This window comes from Phoenix dactylifera, unplaced genomic scaffold (genome assembly GCF_009389715.1).
Source record: "Phoenix dactylifera cultivar Barhee BC4 unplaced genomic scaffold, palm_55x_up_171113_PBpolish2nd_filt_p 002587F, whole genome shotgun sequence".
Lineage (NCBI taxonomy): Eukaryota > Viridiplantae > Streptophyta > Magnoliopsida > Arecales > Arecaceae > Phoenix > Phoenix dactylifera.
Window position 1 is genome coordinate 11,362 of NW_024069759.1, and position 11,954 is coordinate 23,315.

Consider the following 11,954-nt stretch of genomic DNA (forward strand, 5'->3'; position numbering starts at 1 on the left):
ACTCCCTTCTGCTGAAAAGTACCATCGACTTGCTGGAGAGTGCTTCCAACCTACTAGTTTGATGCCTATCTAGTAGCATCTTTGGTAGCCCTATTCATCTAATGTGGAGGTATCTTAACCTATATCCATCAAATGCCAGCAAAATCCTTATTAAGATTATTAATTAAGTAGAAGAATTATTAAGATAACTTATGTTGAATTCATCAAAAAGTAACACCCCAATGCCCTTAGTGTCTAATCACGTACACTCATCCAATATCTGAGTCTGTGTTATGTCTTATCCACTTATACTCTTATACCATATTAATTGCCGCATCCTTGACCTGAAATTATGAGTTGGGGATAACTGCCGCACACTCATAGAAAACTCTTTTCATAAGCAGACAGGGTATCTTATCATAATATCATAAAACAAATCGTGGAATTAAATAATCTGCTAAATAAGTCTAAAATTTGAATAGATAGAAAAATCCAAACTTTAATGTCTTAAAAAATCCAACAATATTTAAAGTTCTTACATCTGAGTTTAAGAAAATACTACTCTAAAATAAAGATACTAGACCTTGCTTCTAAAAGCTCTCCCTAGAGGCATATTCCCATGCTATCTTAGATCTTAGGATCTATAAAAATAGTAAAATATTAAAAATCAGCTAGAGAGCCCAACAAGAAATAATCACATTAACTAGATAAATCAAGTAATAAGATAATTAATAACTTAATAAAGGTAAGTATATGGAATACAATATGTTCAAGAAACTAGATCTAGATATACAACATCATCAAATTATCATTCGTACGAATCAAATCTTTCTCAAAATCCCATTTTTGTTCATAAATCTAATTTCTTTCAATATATCAAGTTTCTCTCGTCAGCCATAAACTGTGATCATATTTTTTTTTTGTATAGTAGGATTATTATACTGCGCATCTTCTTGCGGTGTGCTGTGTATCTTCTAGCAGTGAAGTCCTTTGGGATTGGGCATCTTCTTGTGGCATAACCCTTAAGGACTAATAAAGTACCAACTTATAACCCCTACTAGCAAGGTCTTTAACATAGTTAGACTAAAAGTCCAAAACAATCATGCATTTCCATATTCCTATTCAGCAAAAATGTATGTAATCATACAATATCAAAATTAATCGAGCATAATCCATAACAAGATCAATGCTTTTGATTATGCATCATCATAATAATAAAACATATTCAATGATAAAGTATCATTTATGAAATTCATGCATCATGAATAGTATGATTCAAAGTTTATTAATGTAATACTTTATAATTTACTGATAAATCTAGAAAAAATGAAATGTTACTTACCTTGCAAGTGGAATCAACTGACAAATCTAGTTAACCCCAAAAATCTTCCTTAGAGCCTAGTATTCAAAAATTATTTTTTTATTAAAAATTAGTACTGATTATTTTAAGAATAAAAACTTTAAGTCTTAGCACCCTCATAGTGTTGGACAAACAAGAATGCCTGACATCTCGATCGGTGCAATCAAAGTAATTTTATCTAGTCATATCAAACTAGGATACAAGTGGCTCAACAAAAATTGAGAATGACCAAATCTAGTAATATCGTATAAGGACTAAAGTGGAGGTTGGTATGACGTCCGGTAGCATAGGTCAGGATCCTCTTCACTAGGATCGATCAGGGTCATTAAGGAGAGGCCCTTCTCTAGGATCCAACAAAACCCTAGAGAAATAGTACATAGTGAACCATGTAAAGAAAGAAACAAGATAGAGAAAGTAGGGAAGAGTAAGAAAAGAGAGAGAAAGAAAGAAAATGGAGCCTCTCTCTCCAATAGAGTAAAGGGAAGCTTGAGGGTGGTGACTATCGCCCTAAAGATCAATGGTCGGCTACCATAAATGACGACTGGTGTTGATTGATGGCTAGCAAGGAGTCAAATGCAAAAATCAACCAATGTAGGAGCTTCGGTCCCAAATCCTGAGATCCATGGCACCCCAACAACTAAGACTTCGGCCATGGCCTCGAACTGATGCAACAAATTAGACAAAGGCTCTGATGATGGGTGCTAATTGATGAAGATGGCCGAAAAAGTGAGAAATAGGGTCGGAGGTTCAAATATAGGGAAAACATGGCATCTTCTATTAAAACAAAACTGGAATCCAAGTTTCATAGGCTGAGGAAGAGGTGGAGGGTTAATCGAAATATTCTGGGCTCTTACCTGGCTTCTGGTGGTACTTAGGCTATGCCAGTCACGGAAATCAATCAAAGGCTGACGAACTCTACTCAAGGCCGAGGTATCCAATTAGGGATCAAAGGGGAGGTGGGAGGGGCTTTAAATAAAGCAAAGGGAAGCATCGGAATCCATGTTGGCATCAGATTCCCTCGGATGAATTGGAAAGTAGGATGCTCCAATCGGGAGTCTGCCTCCCTCACTACACATGCACTTTCCCAGCATGTGCCAAGCTTGTGCCAATCCTTTTTTCTTTTCTTTTCTTTCAATTTTGGGCAAATTCATCTATTTGAGCCAGTCAAGTGGACAAGGCCTAGTTTCCCATTATGGTGAAATGGGCTGGGTATTATAGAAATAGTGGAAACACCTTTTGAGGTTTCTACAGATTGCTTGGAGGTAATCCCAGCTTCTAGATGTGAAAGCAGACTCTCCTTTTAAAATGCATGGCCTAAAACAAATGAGGGGCATAGTTGCTAGTGGGTAAGGATGGGGAGGGGTTGCTTGTTTGGTTCAGACATTGTAGTGGGGCTCACTTTAGTATAGTTCTCATGATAGGTTCATGTGGGGAGGAGGAATGGGGTGTCTGCTTGTTTTCTGACTCGAGGTTATGGATGTCTTTTCTTTCTATCAGCGTCAACACAGCTTCTTTGAACTTGTCTCATATTTTTTCATATGTATCCCAATCCATTTTCAAATACTTCAATTTCCAAAGCTAGATACCCCCACTAACTCATCATTATGTTGGAGATATTGCACCATTTGTCACTAGCGATTTATGTCATTTGCCGCATCCAATGACTATAGTCTAAGCTCCTCTAGTGTTTTGTCCTGCCTCGCTAGCACGAGCGACCACATAGCAGATGGCCACATGCCTTGTAGGGTTTGACCTATAGGACATGCAAGGCCTAAGGAAGATTTCAGATAGTATCAATCCAGGTAAACTAGGATGCTTAAAATTTCTTAAAATGATAAATATCCATAATACAAATTTCAACATTATTTTCAAACTCCAACAATGTTGGCTACATAGCATTTAGTAAATAAAAGGGATAACTCCTAGGCCCTAGTCCTTTCGCTCATAGAGAGCATGAAAATCCATTATAAGAGTATTGTAACGTGCTTCACTCTCGATGGCATAAAGTTGTTCGAGAGCAAGGCAAACATCTCATGCATGTGGCAACCTGATGACATGAACTATCATCTGATCGGATATGTTGTTGAGAAGCCATGCCAGAGCGATCTGATTACGAAGAAGCCATGACTTATATGCTGGATTAGAGACTGGCTTCTCTGTTCTTCCATCATCTAAAGTTGTGACAATCGTTGGAGGTAAAGGTGAGGTCGTGCCATCTATAAGATTCCATAGTCGGTTGGCTGTTAAGAGGGGTAAAATACGTGCCTTCCGGATAATAAAATTATTTCGGTTAAGTTGAACAACAATTGAAGGCACAGTGGTAGATATAAACATGTAGTTAGAGAAGGATGCCATAGAGATAGCTAAGGTTGAAGGCTCTAATGCCACGTAGAAAAGAAGAGCATGTGGGAAAGAAATATTATGGGAGTCGTTTCCAACCTCAATCTTATGAGGCGATAAGTATGTATATTTGTAGTTGAGAATATATAAGATATTACAACTAGGACAATACAAAGATAGAAAAAAAATAACAAGTGGATCCATAGGATAAATCCAAAATTTATACTATTCAAAATTCAAAATTTAAATTCAGAATTTAAAATTCAAAATTTCTCAAATTATGGATTCTTGATATATGGTTTGATATGGGGCTAAGATAAAAATACCGCAAACAAACGAAATAGATAAAAACCTGGTTGACGATTCTCAATATAGAGTATAAATAGGTGGAAGGCGCTGCAACATACAGTGCACTTCTGCATATAATAGTTGCGCCGAAGTGACTGCGCTATTGCTACAATTGATATGGATCCAACACTTTTTTTTTTCTCCTCTGAATATTCAGCGATTAAGACGGAACGGAAAAAAGGTAGTCATTCTTTTTTACAACTTACCTTCGCCCGTCAGCACATGAGGTACACTTTATTGCAATAACTTTTTCATTTTGGCCGCAGGAGCGGCTCAACCCTTAGGTAACTAAGGCCTAAGACCTGGACCTAAAGACTCTTAGCTATAAATGCATTAAGGCTTCTAAAAGATTCTTAGCTATAAATGCATTGAGGCCTCCAAGTCTAAAGACTCTTAGCTCTATAAATATAACACTGAGCGCCCAAGCTTAAAGACTCTAAGCTATAAATATAGCATTAAGGCCTCCAAGCCTAAAGATTCTTAGTTATAAATGCATTGAGACCTCTACAAGATTCTTAGCCATTGAAGCTTTCAAATAATTTTTAAATATATTTATTATTATTATTATTAGTGAGTTCGGCCTTCCAAATTTATCATGCTGCTCTTGATTTTAGATATGTTTTGCAGCTTTCCTTCGGCGGTCAGGAGGTCAGGTGCACCCTAACATCAATAATTTTTTTAATTTGAGACACTTATTGTATATATATATATATATTATATATTATATATATTATATTATTTTAGGACACTTATTATAATTACTATTTTCATTTTTTTTCCAATCTAACTGGTTAGTGTGTCGCTGCCAGAGAATAGGCACCATTGCCTTTTAATTTTCAGCCAATCAAAGCCAGGTACATTCTACGATTAATAATTTTTTTATTTTGGACACTAATTGGATATATAATATTTTTTTAGAAAAATAGGCGCCTTTGCGGCACCCTGACAGGAATGCGGCCGCGAGCAAATCTGACACGCGTGGCTTGTAGATTTTTTATGGATCGCTCTTTACTGAAAAACGATAGATATGGATGAGACATAGCAACAGTTGATCGTGGAAAGTCTCGATCGCACACGTGCACGATCGTCTGTAGCCTTCCGTGTCAAAAAAAAAAAAAAAAAAAAAAAAAAAAAAAAAAAGAGGCACGATTGCCTGCACGAGTAAACAAAAAGAGAATTAAAAAAAGTGGATGATGGGTCTGATTTCTAGTTTCTTTTGTCGGTGCATGCAAGATTCTGTTTAGCTTCGCGAATATCTCGGGTGCTGCCCCCAAAATGTCCAGAGAGGCTGGCTGGCTCGTCCAAACGAGCCCGAATGAGACGGAGAGTTCCAGAGACGAAGAGTTGAAAAGCAAGCAGCGGACTCGGAGCAACGCTCTTGTCGGTGGTCTCCGTCGAAGACATCATCCACCACCGCCGTCGTCAAAAAAAAAAAAAAAAACTGAAAAATTAGCTCCTCCCTAGGGTTTCGATATTGCCCTTTTCTTCCCTAACCAGTTCCATGGAAATGCCCGGGAGGAGATCCAGCTACTCCCTCCTCAGCCAATTTCCGGACGACCCGCCGCCCCCCAAATTCGAGTCGCCGCCGTCCGACAAGAGCCGCGGCCGATCCCCCTTCGATTGGCCATTACCATCGGACTCCATCGTTGCCGGCGACCACCGCGCTGTGAGGATCGGGCCGTCGGCGTTTCCTTCGGTGGGGCTACAAAGGCAATCCAGCGGAAGCAGCTACGGGGAGAGCTCGCTGTCAGGGGATTATTACCTCCCCACTACGCTCTCATCGATCACGGCCACCATCGACGAGGATGCCTTCAATCGGATCGCGACCGCTGGAGAGGCACGGGCGAAGGAGGGGGCGGAGGTGACCGGGTCGTCATCATCATCCAAAAGCTGGGCGCAGCAGGCCGAGGAGACGTACCAGCTCCAGCTCGCTCTGGCTCTTCGGCTCTGCTCGGAGTCAGCCTGCGCCAGCTATCCGAATTTCTTGGATGCTGGTGATCAGATGGTCCCAGCAGAGCGTGCCTCGGCGGAGTCCATGTCCCATCGTTTCTGGGTAGGCATATAGACATTACTTAATATTATTTCTGAATTAATCTATGAAGATGAGGAATTGTGGGTAGATATATCTAGATAATGGATCCAGTTTTTTGAATTCATTCTGGTAGTGTTTGCACTAAAAATAAGAAATATCGATGGACCAAATAAATCAACCAAAATTCAGTTAATTATTCATGCATGACACAATCAAGGCTCATGGTTGACCACTTGTCACTTGTATACGGGTCTATGAAATTGACTTTCTAAAGAAAGTTATTTGGATAAAGGAGTACCAAGGGAAGTTATTGCTGAAAAAAACTTCCTCTTTCATGATAAAAGAAAACGAGAAGACTTCTTGAACTCTCTGATATCCTTATGCAAGACTATGATGGATCTACTACAGTGTCTATACTGAATGGGCTATTTCAACCTCTTATCTTAGAACGAGGATTCTTTTATATAGTGGAAGTGTGACCTTCTCTAGAATGCATCTTAGTGTTTTTGTATAAAGATGCTTGAAATTAGATTGAATGAAAGTCGAATGTTCTCTCTCTTTCTAATCTAACTTGCCTGTTTGGTGCTTATCTTGCTTTGTTCAATCATATGTATGAAATGGATCAGTATTGTATAAGTTCAGATTAAATGAAGATTGATTAAATCCCTGTCTTTTTATCTTATTCATGTTTTGGTGCATCTTTTACCTTATTCTTCATTCCAATCTCTTAGAAATATTTGGTCCTCTTACTTAAGGCGTGAAAAGAATATGCGCTCCTTTAATCAATCTAAACCAAAGATGATTATGAGAGGAAATTTAAAATATGCAAACATTTTTTTGGTTTGATTGCTAGGATGATGAGTGATTAATTTATAATGCTAACTATGGCTACACTTCCATAAGTGATTTGGCATCTACGAGTGAATGAAGCTGAGTATGACTATTTAGTAAAAGACTATTAGGATTCAACTGCTAAAACAATAAAAAGTTTCAAATCAGACATGATGTATAATGGCTAGATTATCTCAGATTGCGCAAAATTACTGTTAGACCAACACGATTATTCACCTAATGATTAGTCTCATATAAATGGGAAGATTGGAAATGGTCAGTTTCTTGAGAATACCAGATTTGTGGTCGTTATCAAAATACACCATCTAATCCTAAATTCGGGGTGGCATGGCCATTCAAAATATATGGTTGATTTACCTAAAAATTGACTCTATGAATATAGGACTTGTAGTCCTAAATTTGGAAGGCATGGTTATTCCAAACATATGGTCGGTTCACCCAAATATAAAAATCAAGATGTTTGTTACAATCTTGAACAAAGTATGCTGAACCGATCGGAACCAGTCCGTTTAGCCTGTACCGGACCGGTACCGACAGGCACCGGTCCGGTACAGCCCTTGAAATCGGTTTCGACCCCAGCATCGGTCTGATATAGCCCTTGAAATCGGTTCCAAGCCCGTATTGGTGCGAATCGGGTCGGTTCGCACTGGTACGGGTTACAAAAAGAATTTTGCCGTGCTCCATGGCCTTTTTGAGCATAGTGTGCAGCCTTCTCCGCTGCCATGTGGCCACGCGTTGTCTTCGCTGTGGCCGAAAGTGGCACAGGTCCACGCATTTTTTCGACAACGCGTGGTTGTCCAATCACTTCGAATTTGGCCTCTCCTCCGCTCAGCTATAAAAGCTGAATGAGGAGCACATTTCAGATGCGAGGCAAGGGAAGGAAATGGATTAGCCAAAAAATTGAGGAAGGAAAGGAAATGGTAGGAATTAGCCCAAAAATATTGAGGAAGGGAAGGGAAGGGTAGGGATTAGCCAAAAAGACGGAGGAAGGAAAAAAAGGCATCCAGCAGAGGAAGGGAAAGCAGATCGAGCAGGGATCTTGTAGAGGCCGCGTGAAAAATATTGAGGTGAGAGAGCTTCATTTTTTTTAAAAAAAGGCAGATAATATGTATTACAAGTTTGTCATTTTCGCCATATAAGCTGCCGGTTCCGGTGTTGATCCTTCAGATTCGAAGGACATCTACGGTGAGCTACTTGACAACAATAAGAAGTTAGAGAAATGGATTGCCTCCTACAAGAGCAAGTGGCCTACATATGGGCTTACTTTGATATGTGATGGTTGGACCGGTCCAATAAGGCAGAGCATCATCAACTTTCTGACATATTATGATGCGAAGATCTTTTTCCACAAGTTAGTTGATGCTTTGGATAAGGTGCACGATGCCTCATACATCCTTAGACTTATGGAGGAGGTAATTGATCAGGTAGGAGAGGAGAATATCGTGCAGGTTGTCACTGATAATGGTCTGCAATATGAGTTGGCCGGAGAGATCTTGATGGAGCGGCGACTACATATTTTCTGGATTCCATGTGCTGCATATTGTATCGACCTCATGCGGATATTGGAAAGATCTGTAGGGTGCAGTATACGGTGGAGATAGCCTAGCGCATCACCAAGTATATTTATAACCATACATAGGTTCTTTTGCTGATGAGAAAATTTGTAGGAAAAGAGATTCTGAGACTAAGTGTCACACGATTTGCTACGAACTATATTGCACTTGATAGCCTTATTGAGAAGAATGGAGCCCTATGTCGGATGTTTGTTAGTCCGGAGTGGCAACAAAGTAGATATGCCCAGGCTGGCACTGAAGGAAGCAAGATGGAAGACTTGGTTACAAAGCAGTTATTTTGACAGCGGGCTACTGCGATAGTCAAGGTTATCAAACCATTATATGAAGTGCTGCGGGCCGTGGATAGCGAGAGATATTCCAGATGGGCTTTCTGTATCACATGATGGAGAAGGCAAAGGCTCAGATTATGGAGGTAGATCCAGCCCATGTCTAGGAGTACATCAACATCATTGAGCTGCGGTATGAAGCCCAAATGGGTAGAAAATTGCATTTAGTAGGTAAGCGATAACATTGATAATTCCTGATGGATGTATTTGTATAATTATTCTAAGACGGTCTTGTCTATGTGTAGTATACTACCTGAATCCTCGGTTCCAGTACGAGAGTCGAATTGGTATGGATGATAAACTTTTAGATGTTTTGCGTAATGTTATTTACAAGATGGAGCTTGATCCAGAAGTCGCTGCATCATGTATAGAAGAGGTAACTATGATTTAGTAGCATGTGTAAGTTATCGGATATTCTATTATTAATATAGTACAGCACGCTTCTTTTTCACAGACCAAATTATTTAGAGAGGGTAGCTACAGCTTTGGACAACAAGCAGCTGTCGTGAGTAAGACAACTATAAATCCAGGTATAATACAAATCAGCAAGATATTTTTACAGCTGAATTGTCTTCAACTATAAGGCCATCATATATGTAATTATCTTCAATATTTTTACAGCTAAATGGTGGATTCATTTTGGCGGATCTGCAAAAAATTTCAAGTAGATAGCTATCCAGATTCTTTTTCAAACGGTGTCCTCGAGTGGCTGTGAGCACAATTGGTCCACCTTCGCCCTCATTTATAGCAAACAGAGGAACCGTTTGACACAAAAGTGCCTCAATGATCTTGTTTATATGTACTATAATCTACGGTTGAGGCTAAAATAGATTCGGAAGGAAGTGAAGCTCAAGTATGCAGATCCCATTTATAAGACTTTCACAGATGATAACGATGATCCTATGCTCGGCTGGCTTGTGGGTCATCAGCAGGAGTCTGAGCTTGACGAGCTAGGATCGCTTCCACGACCAGCCGGCTTCATAGCCAGTGAGGCTAGGGTCGATCTAGAGTAATGGGCTGAGCGCAACATTCCACGCACTTCCACATATGATCAGCCACAGCAGAGGGGAGCTAGTCACCACATGACTAGTACTACACACCTTCTCGGTAGATGATCGAGAGATGCTCAGACGAGGATGCTCTGATACCTAGTGGACTCGGTCAAGAGGGCGTCAATCCCAAGCAGAGAGGGGCACGAAGTGTAAGAAGGCACCTGGCCAGCAAACGAGAAAAGAAAAGGAAAGAGCCTCAATGGAGAGTGTCGAGAAGGAGACCTGGACCAACAACGATGAAGGTTTTGGTGGTGATGGGCCCCTCCATAGCCATGTTATCAACAACAAGACACCTCTCAAAGCTAGAGCTTCAACGAGAGATCCAAGAGTTCTTATGACCCGATGCACATTCCTCAGGAATTGAGCATACAAGACTACAACACCGCTTGGTTTGAGGGATGGGTTGATCTGCCTCCTTATTATGCTGATGATGCAGATATCGACGAGAAGCATCGCCACTCGACCCGAATTTAGATATCCGAGAGTGCTTTAAATGTATGTAATTGATTGTATCTTAATTTGAAGATATTTTATGTTCTTCATCTCATGATTTGAATCATTTGGAAGTAATAAGATGCATCATCTAGTTTTAAACCTTAAACCTAAATATAGAAACATCAAAAAAAAGATCCAAAAGGGAAAGAACTTCCCCCCCAAAAAAAAAGACGCCCGAACTAGCCGAACCGGTACGTCGGTACGGTGCCCACTGGTACGTCGGTACGGTCGGTACAGCGGACCTTACTGTCTTGAATTTAGAAGGTATCATTTAAACTTGATCGAAAAGGCCAATTAACAAATGGCAGAAATATTTTAGGAATGTATATTGAATTTGATTGGAAAAAAAATCAACTGAGAATTGTTGTTCCACCAAATTCAAAAATAAATACATCAGCCAAGTATGGTCAAATGACCAAGACCAATAAAGGCCAATTAACCAACAATGACAGATCAACTAAGGCCAAGAAAGACTGATCAACCAATAATTGTGGATCGACCAAGGCCAAGATGGGTCAATCAACAAAAAAATAGTTGATTGATTAAGGCCAAAAGGGCCAACCAATCAAAAATATTAAATAGATTGAGATGAAGAAAGGTCAATAAATCTAAAATAGTTAATACATCGAAAAAGAAAAAAAAAAACTATTCAGCCAAAACATTTCTTCATGCCAGCCACATGTAATAGCATGAATCATAGCAATCATCCATATACAATCGTTTTTCATGCTATTAGTAATTTAAACTATTCGGCTATTTGGAGCCTATTTACTAAGAATTAAAGGTAGGTGGTTGGTATTCATAGCACATATATTTGGTACTGAATAAAATAGTATATGCTTTTCTAATCAGCCCAGGCCATGGTCGATAGATATGAATATAGTTGATTGACCATAAGTAGTGGCCTATCACTTTGCATGACTTACCATATACTTTAGCTGGTTGATAAACATGATCAGTAGATGTTGGTTAGTATTTCTTATAGTTGATCGATCAAGTATTGGCTTATGTTTATCTAGCTTAACAAAACTATTCATTTTCATTGAGCGGTGGGGGCATTTGTTTATACTAAAACTAAAAAATATTGATCAAGCAACAAGATTCAATTAATTATTTATGCATGACACATGGAAGCCTCATGGTTGGTCACTTATCACTTATATATGAGACCATCTTTGTGTAATTTTTCTTTCCTAGAATTAACTTCCTAAAGGAAGTTCTTTGGACAAAGGAGAAGTTAGTCATGCAAGGAACTGCCAACGATCACCAGAGAGTTACCAAGACAAGAAGCAATCATCCAAGGGAAGTTAATGCTGGAAATATCTTCCTCTTTCGTGTTAAAAGATAAATTGAAGATTTCATTTGGATTCTCTCAAATTCTTACACAAGACTATGACAGATCTACTAGTGTCCATATTGAATAAGCTTTGTCAACTTCTTATCTTAGAACTAGGATTCTTCTTTTGAGTGAAGGTGCAACCTAGTCTAGAGTGCATCTTGATAGTGGTGTATTAAAGATGCTTGTAATCAGAATGAATGAAGGACAAGTGTTCTCCCTCTTTATAATCTAATTTCCCTTTTTGGTTCCCATCTTAT

At 39.3% G+C, this 11,954-nt stretch overlaps 1 protein-coding gene across 1 annotated transcript; it reads left to right on the forward strand.

Moving 5' to 3' along the window:
• The first annotated feature begins 5,315 nt into the window (after nt 1-5,315).
• On the forward strand, nt 5,316-11,627 carry LOC120109715 (serine/threonine-protein kinase CTR1-like). The gene is made up of 2 exons (XM_039123425.1): nt 5,316-6,080; nt 11,556-11,627. The coding sequence occupies exons 1-2, from the start codon at nt 5,529-5,531 to the stop codon at nt 11,559-11,561; spliced, it is 558 nt and encodes a 185-aa protein (XP_038979353.1). The 5' UTR covers nt 5,316-5,528; the 3' UTR covers nt 11,562-11,627.
• Nucleotides 11,628-11,954: the final 327 nt, after the last annotated feature.